The sequence below is a fragment of the Malania oleifera genome, chromosome 11 (assembly GCF_029873635.1).
Source record: "Malania oleifera isolate guangnan ecotype guangnan chromosome 11, ASM2987363v1, whole genome shotgun sequence".
Classification (NCBI taxonomy): domain Eukaryota; kingdom Viridiplantae; phylum Streptophyta; class Magnoliopsida; order Santalales; family Ximeniaceae; genus Malania; species Malania oleifera.
In genome coordinates this window covers 39106072-39126453 of record NC_080427.1, presented here as the reverse complement: position 1 = coordinate 39126453, position 20382 = coordinate 39106072, and the positions used below count along the sequence as shown (strand labels likewise).

The 20382-nt window shown below is 35.3% G+C and overlaps 2 protein-coding genes across 2 annotated transcripts; both read left to right on the top strand.

The window, feature by feature from the left end:
- The first annotated feature begins 985 nt into the window (after positions 1-985).
- Positions 986-9728, top strand: LOC131167658 (probable polygalacturonase). Its single transcript, XM_058126470.1, has 3 exons — positions 986-1734; positions 3488-3819; positions 8968-9728. The coding sequence occupies exons 1-3, from the start codon at positions 1133-1135 to the stop codon at positions 9489-9491; spliced, it is 1458 nt and encodes a 485-aa protein (XP_057982453.1). The 5' UTR covers positions 986-1132; the 3' UTR covers positions 9492-9728.
- Positions 9729-14714: 4986 nt separating this feature from the next.
- On the top strand, positions 14715-18718 carry LOC131167657 (putative pentatricopeptide repeat-containing protein At3g13770, mitochondrial). Its single transcript, XM_058126469.1, has 2 exons — positions 14715-15414; positions 16307-18718. The coding sequence occupies exons 1-2, from the start codon at positions 14931-14933 to the stop codon at positions 17749-17751; spliced, it is 1929 nt and encodes a 642-aa protein (XP_057982452.1). The 5' UTR covers positions 14715-14930; the 3' UTR covers positions 17752-18718.
- The last annotated feature ends 1664 nt before the right edge of the window (positions 18719-20382 follow it).

Here is a 20382-nt window from a genome sequence, read left to right as displayed (position 1 = left end):
TCAGCCATATTCCTATAAATTTGATGAAGTACGGAAAGAGATCGGGGTGAAGCGAGAGAAACGATTTCTACGGTTTCTACAAGCGTTCTTCTCGGTTGACATACACCTGAACGATTCCGGTTGTGACTTTATGGCTTTCTTATTTGTCCGCATAAAGGTAACATATATGTGAGTATCATGATGATTTAAAGATCCCGTGTCTATAGCAAATAATAGCATATAATTTCTTACATTCTACACTTTTACAATCCAAAGTTTATTTTTTCTAAGGAGATTAGAGCTTGATAACAATGTTATACACACACACACACACACACACACACACATATATATATATATATATATAATGTGATAAAACATTGTAAAATTCACTTTTTACATTAAATTATTAAAAAATAAAAAATATATATAACAAATTAATGAATAAATATTTAAATTTATACATCAGTAATATTTATTCTTTAAATTATAATATCTCTAATACTATAAATGAGATTTGCCAGTTTGATGTTTTTTTTTTAAAAAAAATATCAAATTTATTCTTATAACTACAAATAATTATTTCAAAATACTCTTTAACTACTTACGACTATTCCAAAATACTTTTATAATTTTGTTAAATCTATCCCTATAATTGCTCATAATTACCCAAAAATACCCCTATAACTATCTACAACTATTCTAAAATGACTTTCTACTAATTAATCATTTGTTATTTTCTCTAATCTCTAATATTATAAAAGAAATTCTTCCTTTAATGTCTTCTTTCAAAAATATCAAATTTATTCTTATATGATTACTTCAAAATGCTCTTTTAACTATCCATAACTTTTTCAAAATACCCTTATAATTATACTAAATTTATTCCTATAACTACTCATAATTATATCAAAATATCCCTATAATTATCTATAAAAATATAATAAAGAATAATTTTTAATACAAATTTCGCAAACTCCAAAAAACAAAAGTCGTTTAAAAAAGGTTGTATTAATCTTAAACTTATCCAAAAAAGACTTTTGGCGCAAACAAGGTTAAATAATAATTAATAACTTATCCGAGCAGTCGTCACTCTAACTCTACTGTCGCTGCTAAAAGAGGGAAGCACGAAGGGAAGCAATCAATAGAGACCATGCCACGCATCAACACGACCAGTTCGCTTCTCCAATCAGCGGTCATCATCCTCTTGTTCACCAGTACCCAATCACAGACCCCCACGTCACAACGCAGTCCACCGGCCGACGGCGACTGCCACTCCCGCACCTTCTCCGTCGCCGACTACGGGGCCGTTGGCGACGGTGTCCACTACGACACACGCCACATCCAGGCTGCCGTCGATGCCTGCTCCGCCGCTGGTGGCGGCCGAGTCGTGTTCCCTCCGGGCGCCTACCTGACGGCGACGATCCACCTCAGATCCAGCGTCGTTTTGGCGATCGAAGAAGGAGCGAGGGTGTTGGGGGGTACGAGGATCGAGGACTATCCGGCGGATGCGCGGAGATGGTACGTGGTGCTCGCGGAGAACGCGACGGACGTGGGGATCACCGGCGGGGGGGCGATCGACGGCCGGGGATTGAAGTTCGTGGTAAGACTCGATCCAAGGAAGAACGTGATGGTGAGTTGGAATAGAACGGGAGCGTGCGAAGGAGACGAGTGTAGGCCGAGGCTCGTGGGCTTCATCGGATGCAGGAATGTTCGGGTTTGGAACGTGACCTTGACGGAGCCGGCTTACTGGTGGTGCGCACTTAAACCCTCTCTCCCCCTCTCATTCACCGGTGGTTTTGCGCCGGTTCTTTTTCGTCCGTGTTGCATCCTTCTCTTCAAGACAAAACGACGTCGTTTCATGTGAGGCATAATCCTCCACTACGACGGCGTCGTTTTCATTGGGGATTGGTTGGTTGGTTGGTTGGGTCAGCTTGACTTTTAGGTTTTGAAGTTTGAACTAATTCAAATTTTCACAGAGCGCGATTGGCCCAATTATTTTGCCAGAAAGCATTTTCCTTGCACTTTCTTTAGCATGAATGAAAGGAAAATTGTATAAATAGAATTTCTTTTGTCTTGTTTTGTTATAGAAAAATAAGAAAGAAAATAAAATACAAAAAAAAATTATCTTATAAAATAAAATATAGAAAAAGATTATCTTATAAAATAAAATATAGAAAAAAATTATCTTACATGTCATTAAGCTTTGATTATTTTTCTTCTAAAATTTTAATTATGTTTGAAACTTTGAACTAATTTTATTCTTATTGGGTATGTAAGTATCAAGATAGAATACAGTATAGAAAGTTATGCTCACTTTCATTTCTTCCTTTTTTGCTCCCTTGCACTTTTTTTGTAATAATTTTTTTTGCCCTTTTTGGGAGAGATTTTAAATTTAAATTTGTATAGATTTGAATAGAATATAATACCAAATTGTATTGAGTTTCGTCTAAATCTATTAAAATCTAAAATTTAGGACCCAAAACTCAACTTCATAGGGAAAGATTTTGACCAGCATCTAGTGGTCCTAGCCTAGAGACACAGCTAGGAACCCTTTCTATTCTTTTGGAGCTAGACCTGTAATTTTCTTTTATACCAAATGCTTTGAACCTTCAGGATGTGTTCAAAAGGCCCAAGAGTAACAGATTGCATCAAAAGGATGGCCTTATTTTTCATGTTTTTTTGGACTGTCATCAATGGTAATCTTTTGTAAGATGCCCCATGAAATGAAAACTGTTATTGCAATTGTAGGTTTGATATAGCTCTGGGGTAACCACTGATATAAAAATTAGCTGTGGAGGAAGGTTTAGTAATCCCCCAAAGTCATTTTAGATTCAAAATCAATTTGCTGCTCTGAGAATGTGACTTTTCAATTTTGTTAATGGCTAATCTAAAACTAGTTTTATGTTCTTAAATCACTTTTGTGCGAAAGCTGTTCTGAACAGACATTGAGTGATGGCGTATAATTTGAAATGGCATATTAGCAATGAACAGTTTGGTATCATGTCACTTCAAATTATATACCATCGCTTACAATGATACATTTTTTGTCTCTGGATTATTGTTTAAGTTAGGCTGGCTGTTAGTAAATAAGATTTTAGCTATCCCATTTATTCTATGGCAGAGATATCATTTCAAAACTTGGTCATTTGGATTGGCAGAATGAGAACCAAATTGGTCACAAAGCTTAATGAACAGCTCAAATCATCAGTTATGAGTATTGACCTACTTCATCAGATTGTCTAGTTGCAGTTTTTAGTGTTGTGGGTTGGATGAGAATAGTGCTTGTTTTGTTGCATTGTATTGCTGGTTGGCTTACCTAGCTATAAGGACTTGGGTTTTTAAACAATGGTTTTCCATGATTGTTGTTTTTAGTTCTTCATGATCTTGTGATGTGTGTACGCTACGCCCAAAAGACAGATTTTGTAATTGAAATTCTTTTTACTGGTTCCCTTTTAGCATTCATATATTTATTTGGCATGTCTAATAGATGAGATGTGAACTGCAGCTTGCACATTGTACGGAGTGATAACACATCCATTCATGATGTTTCAATTTATGGAGATTTCAACATCCCAAATAATGATGGGATAGATATAGAGGATTCGAACAATACAGTCATCACAAGATGCAAAATTGATACAGGAGATGATGCCATCTGTCCTAAGACGTCCACCGGACCCCTCTATAACTTGACAGCTACAAACTGTTGGATCCGAACAAAATCTTCAGCAATCAAACTTGGTAGTGCTAGTTGGTTTGATTTTAAGGGTCTTGTGTTCGACAATATCACCATTGTTGATTCTCACAGAGGGCTTGGAATGCAGATCCGGGATGGAGGTACCACCACCTTGATTTTTGCTTGCAGTTTTTTATTTTATATTTATATTTATAGATTTTACATCAAATTCTCGTTTTAGGCATTATTATGAATCGAAATAAACTCTTTGGATTTCAGAAAATGATTGTTACCTAATAACCTTCTTCGGTACTAATGAGAAGTTTTTCCTGAGTTTTTAGCACTAATGCTTTTTTAAGTTGAATTGTGCTACCCCTTTAATATTGAATGTGTTGCTGTCTAGTTTGTATCTATTGAAATCCCGAGTATCCGTGGTAATAGTGAGTAAATTAGGAAAGTGGGTAAAAGTAGAAGATTGTATATTATTTTGTAGGGAATTGTTTCCTTGTTTAGAATATTTGATTGTATTATATATTGTAAGATTGAGATGTACATAATTTAGAATTCAAGGAATACAGAAATTGAATTCCGTTTACATGGTATCAGAGTTAGGGTTTCTCAACCTTAGCTAACTATGGCTAGTGGCACCGTCAATAGCAGAGGGTCAACCTCTTCTAAAAATATCGACGGCGACTCAGAGGCCACATCCGTTGGGGTTCGAATGGGCTAGACGACACCACCTTTCCAATCTCAGTGGAGAAACTAAACGGAAAAAAATTTCCGTGTGGGCTCAATCCATAAAATTAGTGATTGAAGGAAAATGTAGGCTAGGTTATCTTACTGGCAAATGGAGGAAACTAGACTCTACCGATGTTGTAGCCTTGCAAAAATAGAGGACCGAAAACTCTATGGTCATTGCTTGTCTTGTCAACTCGATGCAGCCTTCAATCGAGAAAATCTACTCGTTCTTGCCAACGGCGAAGGACGTCTAGGACGCCGTTTGTGAGACATATTCCGACGTCGAGAGTTACTTGTAGATCTTCGAGATCAAGACGTGATTGTGGTAGATGAGGCAAGGTGAGAGAGGCATTACTAAGTATTTCATGGAGATGACTCATCTCTGGCAGGAGCTCGATCTGAGCATCGAAAAGGAATGGGTGTGCTCCGGCGACAGCGCACGATACAAAAAACGACTCAAAAACGAACGGGTCTTCGAGTTCTTGGCCGGCCTTAACCGAGATTTGGACGACGTACGGGGAAGAATCCTTGGTCGACGACCTCTGCCATCAACCTGAGAGGTGTTCGCTGAAGTAAGGCGAAGGAGAGCCGATTACGTAGGATGCTGAGGCCACAGGCGGATTGTTTCGGGCCTAAAATACCAACCCTAAATTCGAATGGGCCTGTTGTCTCGGCCTTAACTTCAAAAAGCCCTACGGGATCTGGTCAAAAGTCACAAAGAGGAAAATTATGGTGCGAGCACTGTCAAAAGCCAGGTCATTCAATAGATACCTGCTAGGAGATTCATGGAAAGCCTGCAAACTGGAAGCCGAGACAATATCAAAAAAATTGTGGCTATCAGGCTACTACTGATACTTCAACTAAAAAGTCACAAGGTGATTCACAGTGATTTGTGGGGGCCCTCACGATCCCCCAATCGCACCCATACGAAATTATTTGTTACTTTTATTGATGATCATATTCGTATTTGTTGGGTTTACTTGTTGAAAGATAAAACTGAAGTCCGTTCCATTTTTGTTAGTTTTCACTCCATGATTCAAATACAACTCCAAACTAGCATTCAAATTTTACGTATTGATAATGGTATGAAATATTTTAATAACATTCTAGGAAATTATCTTCAAGAAAATGAGTTTGTTCACCAGAGTTCTTGTGTGGATACCCCTTAACAAAATGGGGTTGTTGAACAAAAAAATGGACATATACTTGAAGTAGCTCGGACATTAATGTTCACTACAAATATGACAAACTATTTTTGGGGAGATGCTATCTTAACAGCTACACAACTTATTAATCAAATGTCGAGTCGAGTTCTTTCCTTTGCCACTCATCTCTAGAAATTCCAAGAATATTTTCCTACCTCTCGACTCCACTCCAGTCTTCCTCTGAAAATCTTTGGATGTATTGCATTTGTTCATGTTCATGCTCATAATTGGGGTAAATTGGAACCTCGTGCTGTTAAATGCGTCTTTATTAGTTACTCTCCTACCCAGAAAGGCTACATTTGTTATGACCTTATCTAAAAAAAAATGTTTGTTAGCCTTGAGTCACGTTCTTTGAAACCACTCCTTATTTCCAAAAGCCCTCTCTTCAGGGGGAGAAGTGGAGTGAAGATCGGTTCTTTGATTTCTTTACTACTAACTCTGTGCCATCTACTGCGTCTCCCATTGCTTCATTCCCTGACCCATCTACTGAGTCTCCTATTACATCATTTCCTGACCTGTCATACACAAAAGATCACTTAACCTCAGGGGGAGATGTAGAAAAGCAAAACTTGTTTACTCAAGAAAACCGAATACAAAGAATAGGGAGAATCTCATACCTGAGGCACCAAAAGCGTTGGAATCGGTGATAGCTCTGAGTAACCATGAGTCCACGCCCAATCCCGATCTAGTAATAGATAGTCATGAGCTCTCTTCTGATAAGCCTGTACCTGATGACATCAATTTACCCATTACAGTTAGAAAACAAACTAGGTCGTGTACTCAATATCCCTAGTCTAAATACATGTCTTATAAAAACTTGTCTAAAGGATATTGTGCTTTTACCTCTAACCTTGACAGGATAAAAATTCCAAAGAATATTCAGGAAGCCCTGGAAATTCCTGAATGGAGGGAAGCTGTCATGGAGGAAATGTGGGCCTTGGAGAAAAATGGAAATTGGGACGTAATGAATTTGCGGAGAAGTACGAAGCCAGTTGGTTGTAAATGGGTCTTCATAGTGAAATATAAAGCTGATGGGACAGTTGAACGATATAAAGCCGGACTCATTGTAAAATGATTTACACAGACTTATGACATTGACTACACGAAGACATTGCACCAGTGGCAAACTTGAATACAGTTCGGGTCCTCTTGTCCTTGACAGTCAACTTAGATTGGCCACTATAGCAACTCGACATTAAGAATGTATTTCTAAATGGCGAGTTAGAAGAAGAAGTCTGCATGACGTTACCACCAGGTTTCAGTGAGAAAGGTGAAGAAAACAGAGTATGTAAACTCAAGAAGTCCTTGTATGGACTCAAGCAATCTCCTAGATCTTGGTTCGACAAATTTGCAAAGTAATAAAAAAACCAAGGATATCGACAAAGGCAATTAGATCACACTCCGTTCTTCCAACAGTCTGAAAGTGGTAAGAGAACGATTCTGATAGTGTATGTTGATGATATAATCCTAACTGGGGATGATACAATAGAGATTGAAAGATTAAAGAAAGTCCTAGCTATTAAGTTTGGAGTTAAAAACTTGAGACAAATGCGGTATTTCTTAGACATGTAAGTTGCTAGATCAAAAAAGGGTATTAGTGTCTCTCAGCGAAAGTATATCACTGATCTCCTAACCGAAACTGACATGCTTGGATGCAAACCTAGTGAAACCCCAATTGAAGCAGTAAAGAGGGTCGAAAATTGTGGAATACCAGTTGAATAGGAGAGGTATCGGAGATTGGTTGGTAAGCTAATCTACCTATCACATACCAGACCCGATATTGCATTTGCGGTAAGTGTGGTAAGCCAGCAAATGTATTCACAAAAAAAAAAAGGCTCATCTAGATGCTGTGTACAAGATCCTTAGATATCTCAAGGGCTTTCCGAGCAAAGGACTCTTCTTCAAGAAATGTGAAAGTAAGGAAGTAGAAATTTTTACAAATGCAGATTGGGCAGGATCAGTGGAAGATAGAAGGTCTACCACCGAATATTACACCTTGTATGGCGAAATTTGGTTACTTAGAGAAGTAAAAAACAAAATATAGTAGTTCGAAGTAGTGTTGAAGCTGAATTCAGGGCAGTTGCTCAAGGAATATGTGAAGGACTGTGGTTACGGAAACTCTTGGAAGAGTTACAAATTCTGTTGAAATTTCCTATCAAACTCTATTGTGACAACAAAACAGCCATCAGTATCTCTATCAATCCAGTTCAACATGACAGGACTAAACATGTGGAAGTGGACCGACATTTTATCAAAGAGAAGGCTGAAGAAGGAACCATCTGTATGACTTATGTACCTACCAAGAAACAAACTGCAGATATCTTTACTAAAGGGTTAGCACAACAGAACTTTGATGGTCTAATAGTAAGTTGGAGATGATTAATATCTATGATCTAATTTGAGGGGGAGTGTTGAAATCTCGAGTATCCATGGGAATAGTGAGTAAATTAGGAAAGTGGATAAAAATAGAAGATTGTATATTATTCTGTAGGGAGATTGTTTCCTTGTTTAGAATATTTGATTGTATTATATATATTGTAAGATTGGGATGTGCATAATTTAGAATTCAAGGAATACAGAAATTGAATTCCGTTTACAGTATCAATGTGCACCATACTTGCATAGGAATGCTTTGACTGCTGTCTAGAAAAAGAAACATGGCAAATTGCTTTCAGTATGTGAATTTCCTAGAAACAGGAAGAATATCCTGATGCTGTCAATCTTCAACAACCATGGTTGCTTCACGTGCGCTTCACGACTCTAGAAAAAGGAAGTGAGAGAATAATGGGCCTTATAGGACGGAACTTATTTGATTATCTGGACTAGTATTCCATTGCCGTTGTGTGGGGAAGTGGGAGCTGTGGGTGGATGGCTGAGTTTTTATGCTTAAACTTCCTTTCAAGCGTTCAAAGAAGCAATCAAATTTGAATTTTGAAATTACCTTTGTTCTTGATTTACATTGCTAATATTTTCACCTAGAATTTTTTTAGGATTCGAATATTAATGATGGTGTCGTGGGGCAAAGAGGGGAAGACATTTATACAGAAACCTTCAGCGAATTCTTATAATTGTAGGATCGTATTGTGTATATTTTGAGAGCATGAAAACTGCAGGCATTAGACTCGCTTATGATCATTTTCACCAATGATAAATTTGGTTCTTGAAGACGACAAGAGATTGGCATGGATACATGTCCTTTTTTGGCCTGATTCTAGTTTGTCGTGTTTGTGGACTCTCTTGCTCACTTTTTCAAATTTGATTTGATAGCCAATCTCCATGCTAACTAATGAATATAGTAACATCTTTTGTTTTTGCCCCCTTAACGAATGAACACAATGGGATTACTCACTACTTACCTACGAGCAGGACATGTAAGAGACATTACCTTCTCGAACATGAATATAAGTACAAGATACTATGACCCTTCATGGTGGGGAAGGGCAGAGCCTATATATGTGACAACATGCCCAAGGGACTTCAATTCAAAGGTGGGATCAATCTCTAATATACAGTTCATCAACGTTACTGCAACATCCGAAAACGGTGTCTTCTTATCGGGTTCTATTGGTGGGCTGTTGAGCAATTTGAGATTCATCAATGTGGAACTCACTTACCGGAGATGGACAAACTATGCAGATGGGTTGGCAGATTATAGACCAGGATGCCAGGGTCTTGTTCATCACAGCACGGCTGGGTTCATCATGGAACACATTAAGGGCTTGGAGGTTGAAAATGTAAACATGAGATGGTCCAATCATCGATCGGGAAGGTGGAATAATCCGTTGGATTTCAAGCCTTCAACTGTAAATAATATTTCTTTGCTTGGTTTCCATTCTGGTCTGTACAGAGAACCAGAGAAAGGTCATAGAAATAACTTCAGCTTGAAATAATTCCTGGACGCACTCTAATTCAAGATTTTGCCCATGATTGTTTTGATGCAGCGTGCTTGTTGGTGTTTTGTGCAGGAAAACAAATTGTGAAATGGGTATTGCCCTTAAAATGGCAAGTTCATGTTTTTTGTACTGTACTAAGAAGTTGCTTTGAATGGATTACAAAGTCTGGCAAGGTGTATGAGAATAATGTTCCATTTTAGTGTATAGTATGTTGAGATAATTTACTTTGATAAACTTTCAAGAATAGTGAATTATGTTTTAGTATTTTAGTTAAAAATGTTTTGAGTGAAATTGCAGGGGTGAGTTAACTTTCCCCTTTTATGGCACGTCCATTAAACATGTAACTATTAGGTTACGTTTGATTTGCGGAATACTGATTCTCAAGAATAGATTAGATTAGTAGGTTAGTTACAATTAGTTATATAAGAAATTATGTTATTACTATAAAACAAATAACTATGTAAAACATTTTATGAGTTCATAATAACGAATAGATAAGAGATAACTATTTTCAAATTTTATCGTGGAGATCCTATTTTTTATTACATATTAAATGAAATAATTACGAATACGTAAAGAATAATTATTTTCTTAATTTTTAAAATTTAATGTATATTTCCTCTTATTTGAATGAATAACTATTTTGTCAAATCATTAGAGTCAAGGTTTTGACTAAGTTGAATGTTGATAAAAATATATGGTATTTTGGATACAAGAGGGAATTTAGAATCTTAGACGTGCAAAATTTGAATGACATTTTTTTAATTTAAAAAAAAAAAATTTGCTAGGTTCATTATTTTTAATATACAACATATTCCAATGTTGAAATTCTAAACTCGACAAATATACCATTTTTTTTATTTTGAATTTGATTTCGTGACTTATTTTTATTTTAAAGATATCATGACTTTTGCATTCCTTTTATTTTTCCTAGAAAATATCACATCAATAATAACAAGTTTTAAGCTTCATTAGGTGGGGTCGGTTATATGAATTCTTTTTCACCAATTCACTCAATGCATTTTCATGACCACCTCATTCTAAGTAATTTGAGGTCTATCCTTACTCTTTTTCATGTCAGAAAATATTGCATCACATTTAAAAAAAAAATATGTAATTTTTTCTAAATACATTTCATATTGCATTGAATTTAAAAAAAAATGAAAAAGATATAAAATAACACTGGAATATTAGACACTGAATTTTGTATTGAAAATTTTAAATGCCACGCGTTCCTCTCGAATTTAATTCTTTTGCCATTCAAACCTTATCCCTAATTGATTGTCAATCAAGTAAACATATACTTTTAAATCCTTTAAATTTCTATTTATTCTTATAGAAAAATTTTTAATTCTAACACTAAAAATCCAAAAAGTAAAATTTATGATAACAAGGCAAAATTATCATTTAAAATTCTGATTTTTAAAAACAAAGTCCTTAGTAAGTTTAAACTATATATATATATATATTGCATAAGAGTAAAAATGTCATTTTAATTATTTGAAATATCAGTTGCACATTTAGAAACTTCTGGGGTTAAGTGTAATAATAATAATAATAATATGGATGCATACAACATTTTTAATAAATGTAATTTTCAAAAAATATTTATTTAATTAATGTTTATAATAAATTAAATATGGCAAATAATATTTATGATTTCTAGTAATTTTTTTTAGTTTAAGATTTAATAATTTTTTTTATTAAACCTTTTTATTAGTGACTTCAAATGATCTTTAAGGGTAATTATTGTAATCCTATTTGTAAAATATAAGCTATTACCAATAAATTTGTCTTTTTTTTTTATTATTACTTTTGACCCAACAATTTAAAATTTTCAAATAGTTCTCTTATTGTTTCTCATTAGCTAAATGGAAAAAAAGTCAAAGATATTTAATTTTCCGCAGATTTGATAAAAAGACAGGGACCTTCTCTGATGTTTCAAAAATTTTATTGATGTACTTTGACATTTCAAGAATTTTATGAATCTCCCTTTAGGTTTGTTAAAAAGAGCAAACATCTCCTTGTATTTTGTTAAAACAAGATAAGTCTTTTAAAGGAAGATTTGTCTTGTTTGGACAAATCTCAGTATAAGTCTGTGACATTTTTAAAATTTCATGAAAGGTCTAAGAAATTTTTGAAATTTCAGGAGAGACTAGTATCTTTTACCTTAAAAAAAATTAAAAGGGTACAATAATAAAGAAAAAAATTAATTATTTTAAATTATGCCCTTGTTTTTTGGAAATTTGAAATCCACCCATAATTGCTCCTTCTTTATTCTCTATTAGCCGTCGGCATGTGTGATGCGTGTACTTCATTGCTTTTGAGTGATAATTATAATAAAATAATTCTTTAAAAAATAACAAATAAAAATATTATTTTAAGAAAGTTATAGAGTTATTAGAGTTATTTTTTGGAATATTTATGGGTAATTATAAGAATATTTTTAAAATATACACGGGTAGTTATGGGTTTTAAAAAAGTTTTATGAATAGTTATGGAGACATTTTTTGGAATATTTTTATAGATAGTTATAGGAATAATTTTAAAATATATATAAATAGTTATGGGCACCTTTTTGAAAATTTTAAAGTAGTTAAAAGAAAGATTTTGAGATGTTAAACACTAAAGGGATATATATAATATATATATATAGTTTTTAAACAGAAAAAAAAATATTGAAATTTTGCTTATGGATCCCTGACAACAAGGTTTTAAATGGCTATAGCGGGTAAGGTAACGTCACGGGAAGCAAGAGTAGTGAACTTGACATAACGAGAAGCAAGTGTAATGACTATGAATTTTTTTCAAGCAAAAACAACCTTGTGCATGTAAGTGTACTTGTATGTTTTAGGTCATAGTGTATTTTGGATCCTTTAGTTCAATTAAGTTATTTGGTAAGGGCAAAAAGTTTACATTTGTTTTAAAGCACTATTGAAAGAAAAATGAGGTGTGTGTGCATATTTATACTTCTCATTATTTATGTGTGATAAATTTTCATGTGTGCTAAATTAATTAATTAAAAAAAATACATTATGCACTCCGTTAGTCTATTAGATAGAAAAGACATACGTATAATACAAATATAAAATAAATAAAAAAGGAAAAAAAGATTGAAGTTGAAAAATACATAACACAAATATCAAATTACTTGTTGGAACCCGAACCAAGAAAAAAAAAAGAAAATAAATAAAAGAGAAGGAAAAGTAAGGAAAGAATGGAGATGGTTTGGTTCTACACCAAATCGTCGACGGTTTGAGGCCATCTCAGAAAAGCGTCGACGGTTTCGTCAGCTCAGGAAAACCATCGACAGTTTCTCACGGGTCAACTTCTTTATAAATTGGTTTTAGCTCATTTTTTTTTAGAAAATTCCAAAACCTCTCTCTCTCTCTGCTAGGGTTTCGATTCCCTCTTTTTCGCGCGCGTCTCTCTCGCTTCTAAGGTCTCTCAAGGCTTCGGCTAGCCCTCTGATCATCTCCCTCGTCTTTCTCGATTTGTCGGCAGCTTTCTCCTCGCCGTATTTAGGAACTTGGGAATTGTTCGAGGGAACGGGAAAACAATTTTTCAGGAATAGGTAAGGGAAATAGATTATATCAGTTTTTTCTTAAATTTGAATCGATTAAACTCGAGTATATGAACTCAAGTATGTTATATATGATTTTTTGAATGATTCAGGCATATGAAACTATTAGTTTTACTTATTATACGTATTTGGTGAAAAATCAAAGTGAGTACGATTGATCATCTTCCTTTTCCTTATTAAACAGGTATTTTGATTTGAGTAAAAATTATGAAGATGACTGACCTAGTTTTCAGCAAAAAAATATATTTTTGCAAGTAGTTCAGTATATCATGATTTATCAATTAAAAGTTGTGTGACATGAGAATTATTTATATGTTACTGCACAAGTGAATATGAGTTTTTACGGTATTATACGATGGAAATGTAATTTATACGGATTGATGGAAATACTGGAAATGGTGAAAATTGGATATGACGGCTAAATGCCGGGTTTTGATATGATGACTGTATAAGAGTTTTGATACGACAGGTTTTATACTGAATTACGAAATGAGTTATATAATAGTTTTTATTACTTCAATTGCATTATATGGTTTAAGAACCCTAATGACCAGATGTGATGAGAGCACGGTACCGTAACTAGTATGTGAGATAGTGCAACCACACTATTCTGGATAGAAGTGTTGGTAATGAAAAGTCGATTTGGCCACAAAAGGGTTGTGTACCCGTTAGAGTCTAGACCAGGTTGGGTAGGCAAATCAGACTTGCAGACATGAGGTTTGACTTAGCCTGGTGGTAGGCCAGCTAGGGCTAGGTCCAGTCTTCGGACTGCACAACCCGATCATGGAGGTTTATACATGATGATGTTGTATGTCCAAAGGGGGTTTCTTCCACGCATATATGTGAATTTATGTAAATGTGGTTAGTTATCGAACTTATTTATATTATGAAAGAAATGTGTATTTTCAACTATATAAGTGTAAGTTATTTTGTACAAATGTCATATCTGTCAAATAAGTTAAAGTAAAGAATGTGTTTAAGTTCACTAAAACTCATATTAGCCACACATTGATAGTAATCTATTCTGTCTTAATGAGAAGTTTCTTACCCTAGTATATATATAAATTTTCAGGACCTACAGGAAATCGAGTCTAAGAGTTCCGGGGTGAGACCTAGATGATCTAGCCAAGAATGGGTTTGGTAGGATACTATTTTGTTATGTTTAGTTGTTTTTTAACATTCTGAGTTGTATAATGTTTTGAGAAATTTTAGTAAGACTGGTTGAGAGTAGTATTCTGGTATGTATGGTTGTATAAGTATATTTTACTTCCGTTGGCTGCATGTTTATATTAATTATGAATGTTTATATTGTGGTATCAGAGTTTTATAGGAATATTTATGGAATATTAGCAGTCTGTGCCCGCTGGTTCAGGCCGCTACATTACTATTATTATCAAACTATGTAGTAAGTTAGTATTTTTGAAATTATCAATTAATATATTTTTTATTAAAAAAATAATAAGTTTTATATCATTATCATCCTTATTATAATCTTTCCCCTACCTCATCACATAATATATTGAAAATGATTTATGAAAGGGAGGAAAAGGTGGGAAGAAAAAGTTAAAAATAAAATAATTTTTTGACGTAACAATCTGGTAGCAGTTACATAACGGCCTTAGTCGCCTTTAATCGCCGCTATGGCCGTGATTTTTCGCGGTGTGTGCCATAACTCAAAAAACCGGCTGCCACCATTATTTAAAACCACGCCTGAGATTGGGGAGTCAAGCTCAGGGAAACTCTCCATAGTATAACCGGGGAGGATTCCATTGTAGTTAACGGCCTTTGCATGTCAGTGAGCTGCAAAGGCTAACTCGCCAAGAATTCGTGGACTGTCATGGTTATTTATCAACATGAAAATGCTCAGGACAATCCCTACATTTTTCCATCAACCCAATCATGCATTTTCTTCCGTCTCAACTCAATTTTCTCTACAGCCAAACATCCCCATGTTCCCGCCAGCCCCACCAAATTTGAAAATCCTGTGCTCCAACGGTCAACTGAAAGAGGCCCTTCTAGAAATGGCCGTGCAAGGTCTTGAAGTGAACTTCAAAGGCTATGATTCAATCTTAACGGAGTGTGTGAACCAACGAGCCATTAGAAAAGGTCAAAGAGTCCATGCCCACATGATAAAGACGCGTTATCTCCCGCCTGTGTACCTCAGAACCAGGTTAATTGTCTTCTACAGCAAATGTGAGTGGCTGAGAGATGCACGCAGAGTGCTCGACGAAATGCCTGATCGGAATGTAGTTTCTTGGACTGCCATGATTTCAGCTTATTCTCAGAGGGGGTATACCTCTGAAGCTTTGGATCTTTTTGTACAGATGTTGAGATCAGGTATTATTGCAACTTATATTTCTATTCCATGAAGAAAGTGTTTGGGTAACACTATCGAATTTTAGCACAATCTTCATGGGAATTTGGAATTTATTTTTCTATTTCCTTATGTTTGGGAGAGGCCTTGGATTTGGATTTGTGTGGTTTTGAAAAATATGTAATAAAAAATTGTATGAATTTTTTGTCCAAATCCATCCTTATCCAAATCATCTGAAATCTATACTCCCAAATGCAGCTTTTGTGTACGCAATGGTATTTGCAGCTTCATTTATTTATTTGCAATTTAAGTCATGCAGAAGAGTATAAAACAAAAAATATGTCATTTTCTAGACCCTAAGGCTGTACTTGGATCAAGGATTTTGTTTGAGGAAAGAAAAAAAAAGGAAAATAAGAAGAAATTTTTTCCATTTTATTCTCTCTATACTCGATAATATAAAAAGTGAAAATTTGTTCTAATACGATTAAAAAATAATAAAAATCAAATGTTAATGATATGTAAAATCAATATTCATTGACTTATTGTATATTTTATTTTGATAACCAAACATGAAAAAATGGATACTTTTCATATTTTGTTTAAAACTTTTCCGAGTTCAAAACGAGCTCTAAAGAAAACAATGATCATATTTTAAGTGAGCATATGCAAGCCAGACATCTGAATTCCAATTCAATTGCCATGAAAAGACAATCTGAACTTGTGTGTTTCTTTCAGTTTCTGAATCCCATCAACAATTTCGGCTGTCATGTCTAAACCTCATACAGTCATATCTAGTCTGTGGTGGGATGGGCTTCAGTTTCCATTTATGCACCAATGGCTACTAGACATTGGAGTGATTTTTACTTATTGTTCCAAAACAATATGCTTAGTGATGTTTACATTACATTCTTACAGGTACAAAGCCAAATGAGTTCACTTTTGCAACAGTACTTACCTCTTGTTTGGGTGCTTTTGGGCTGGATCAGGGAAGGCAAGTCCACTCTTTAATAATCAAGAACAATTTTGACACGCATATGTATGTTGGCAGTTCACTTCTTGACATGTATGCGAAATCTGGTAGAATCCATGAAGCTCGGGAAGTTTTTGAAGGCTTGCCAGAGAGGGATGTTGTATCTTGTACCGCCATAATCTCAGGCTATGCTCAATTGGGACTTGATGAGGAGGCTTTGGATCTATTCCGTAAGTTGCAGAAGGAAGGAATGATTTCAAATTATGTTACTTATGCCAATGTTTTAACAGCATTATCAGGGCTTGCTGCATTAGATCATGGCAGACAAGTTCATAGTCATGTACTTCGATCTGAACTGCCTTTCTATGTGGTTCTGCAGAATTCTCTGATTGACATGTACTCAAAATGTGGAAATCTCAACTATTCAAGGAGGGTCTTTGATAACATGCCTGAGAGAACTGTTATATCATGGAATGCGATGCTTGTCGGTTATGGTAAACATGGGATGGAAAGAGAGGTGGTCAAGCTTTTCAAATTGATGAGAGAAGAAAATAAAGTTAAACCAGATAGTGTCACTTTTTTGGCTGTTTTGTCTGGTTGTAGCCATGGAGGAATGGAAGATAGAGGGGTGGAAATTTTTGAAGAAATGGTGAATGGGAAAGACGGGGTTGAACTAGAGATTGAGCACTATGGGTGTGTTGTTGATTTGCTTGGACGTGCTGGCCAAGTAGAAAAGGCTTTTGAATTTATCAAACAAATGCCTTTCGAGCCAACTGCTGCTATTTGGGGCTCGCTGTTGGGTGCTTGTAGGGTTCACATGAATGTTCGTATTGGGGAAATTGTGGCTCATCGGCTTTTAGAAATTGAGCCTGAAAATGCTGGGAATTATGTTATTCTGTCTAATTTGTATGCTTCTGCAGGGAGATGGGAAGATGTTAGGACTCTAAGGGAATTGATGAAGAACAAGGCTGTGGTGAAGGAGCCAGGAAGAAGCTGGATTGAGCTTGACCAAATGCTTCATACTTTTCATGCCAGCGATCGATCCCATCCAAGGAGGCAAGAGGTATTTTCAAAGGTGAAGGAATTGTCTATCAAAATCAAGGAAGCTGGATATATTCCTGATTTGAGTTGTGTTTTATATGATGTGGATGATGAGCAGAAGGAGAAGATTCTCCTAGGCCATAGTGAAAAGTTGGCCTTGGCTTTTGGACTGATTGGTAGCCCTGATGGAGTCCCTGTTCGGGTCATGAAAAACCTCCGTATTTGTGTGGATTGCCACAATTTTGCCAAGTTTGTGTCAAAGGTGTACGGTAGGGAAGTATCTTTAAGAGATAAGAACCGATTTCATCATATCACTGGAGGAATCTGTTCATGTGGAGACTACTGGTGAGCTTTGTTGTCCTGAGAATTAATTGATGCGCAGGTGATGTCCTTGGACACTTTGAAGATGCAATACAATTATTGCATGATGTTGTTTCTGGTTTAGGCTATATTTGTTGTGTCAATCTTTCCATGAAATGATGACTTCATAGTGGCATCTATTTTTCAAAAAACAGCAGTGGGACGCCATAAAAACTGACACATTTTGGGTGAAGATTTTAAGAGCCCTGGGTAACTGGTGTATGTCATGCGTAGTTGGAATGCCAACATGAACAGAAGGCATAGACAAGTATATTGGCTGTGGAATGAATAGGAGAACAGACGTACACCAAATTCTTCTTTTGTGGCTTGCTGGATTCTGACAAGATCATCATGATTGGTGCTAAGTAGAAAATGCTTTAAGCCATGAAAGCCTTATATTGAGATACTTAGAAGGAGATTGATTAAGGGAAGCTATATTCAACCAGCCAATAAGATCAGTTATGTTCGATCAGTAATGTGATACAGCCTTGTAAGCCACCTGCTCATTATAATGCATGCTTGTATTGGAAGCCTCGCTCATTTGGTGAAAAAAGAATTGCATCAAGTGGGTGGATGTTGAGGAGTCGTCAAAATGCGGAAATGGGCTGATCCATATTTATTGCAGCTACCTTGGAATTTCAATGCCAGAATTGAGAATTATATTGTGAGATACTATTCTGAAATGGCAAAGCCATAGAAACTCATAAAATTAGTGTTGCATGCAGAATACAATTGCGGAAAATTCTAGCTCTTGGCTTCTTCTTCTTCTTGAAGTAAATGAGGAAGCAATTTTTCAGAGCTTTCGGAGTTGCTTTTTCTCACGGTGTAATTGTTCAAACATTCAGATGCAGCTGAATCATGTGAAGTGTACAGCACCTAATTGAAATGGTTTTGTGTTTGACAGTAGAAATTTTTGAATGGGCAAAATATTAATACAGACTAATTATTTTTGTGTCTTAAATCAATTAGACCTCACAGAAGGCTTGCTCGAGCTTGTTTTTGTACAAACAACTTGTGATGATTGATCTCATCTCAACCTAGAATTGAACCATGGGACTCTGTTATTTCATTTCCTAGGCATTTGGTGGAGAAAAATTATGAGGAATTTATAGTAATAAGGTATGCCATCCGAACCAGTGTGACTTATTCCCTTTTCATTTTATTAAAACCTATATGGCCTTTCATTCCATTACCCCCCAACAATCCTCTGCAGCATGAATACTAGTGATACCATGAGCCTTTTTTTACACAAGTTCATTTTCACTATTGACTTTTAACTAGCTGGTTAAAATTTGGAACTTATATGTTAGAGGTTTTTGATTGAATTTATAAGAGTAGGGAAAGTGTATAGGATCGGAGATGTGCTTTCTCATGTTGTGGAGTACAAGTTCCTTGTGAGTTTCAAATTGACAAAAAAAGGAAAAAAGCCTCAATGTTCATGTGATTCAAAGCACTAAATTTGTTCAATGTTCATGGGGTTCAAATAACTAAATTGGTTGTCTCTCCTATTTGGGGCTCTTGCCATAACAGTACGCCAAAATAGTCGATTTATGTAATAATTTCATATTTTAATGACTGTTGAGTTGTGCCTCATATTTAGAAGGCTCCCGGTGTAGGAATAAGATAGGAAAATATTGCAGATTAGAAAATACTTCAAAGCACGTTATAATGTCGTTTTCCTTAAAACGTTATTTGCACCCACTAGATCAGTGTATATTGAGTCAGCAAATACATTTCTAGGATACAATGAAACCCATAAAATAATCTGATATCAGTTTGGGTTATACACAAACGAAAACTGACCACAAATACCTTTAAAATAATCTGAACAAATTTTCTGGAATTCTATCTCTGTATAAAATAAAATCCAAATTTGAAAAAAATATAATTTATGAAGCTTTATGTAAGAAAGAGAAGGAGAGAATGATGAATTTTTTGTGTATTTTGTGGAGTTAATTCTATCTTTAAATAGATAGAATTATGTCTTTTCAGAAATGTTGCATCTGTTCAAATTGTGAAACAGATTCGACCTAGTCGCGTCTTGGTTGAGACTCTCAGGAAAATCAATGTTTAGTCGATGGTACCGCATCACTTGATCTTAAAAGATATAAGATTATTTTTCAAGTCATCTAATCATGATCAACAGTCATGATCTTGCAACGATGCAAGCATGCTAAGTGCGTTGCTAGCGCCCTACAGCCCACACTATACGTGCGTGCGGACGGTTCGCACCGTCTTAGGGTGTACTAGAGTACACACTAGCACTATCTCTTAACTAACTTTAAGAAATTATTTCATCTTATCATTTATTAATGACTTTTCCTTTTCCTCTTTTTTCAATGTGGGACAAACTCATATAACATTAAATACTCCTCATGAATGTTTTAGAAAATTCATAAATTGAAGACTTTGAAAACCCATAAAATCATATATTTTAGAAAATATTTCAACGCCGGGCTCTCGATGCACACAACCTACCTAATAAAAATCCATGCAAAGGTGTTACATTATAGTGCTTTTGAGTTAGTGCGTAGCGTGATGATATTGTATAAGGTATTTTATGATTTTCTCATGGAGTTGTAGTTGGTAATCTTGAGATAAATTTCTTGATTTGGCGATT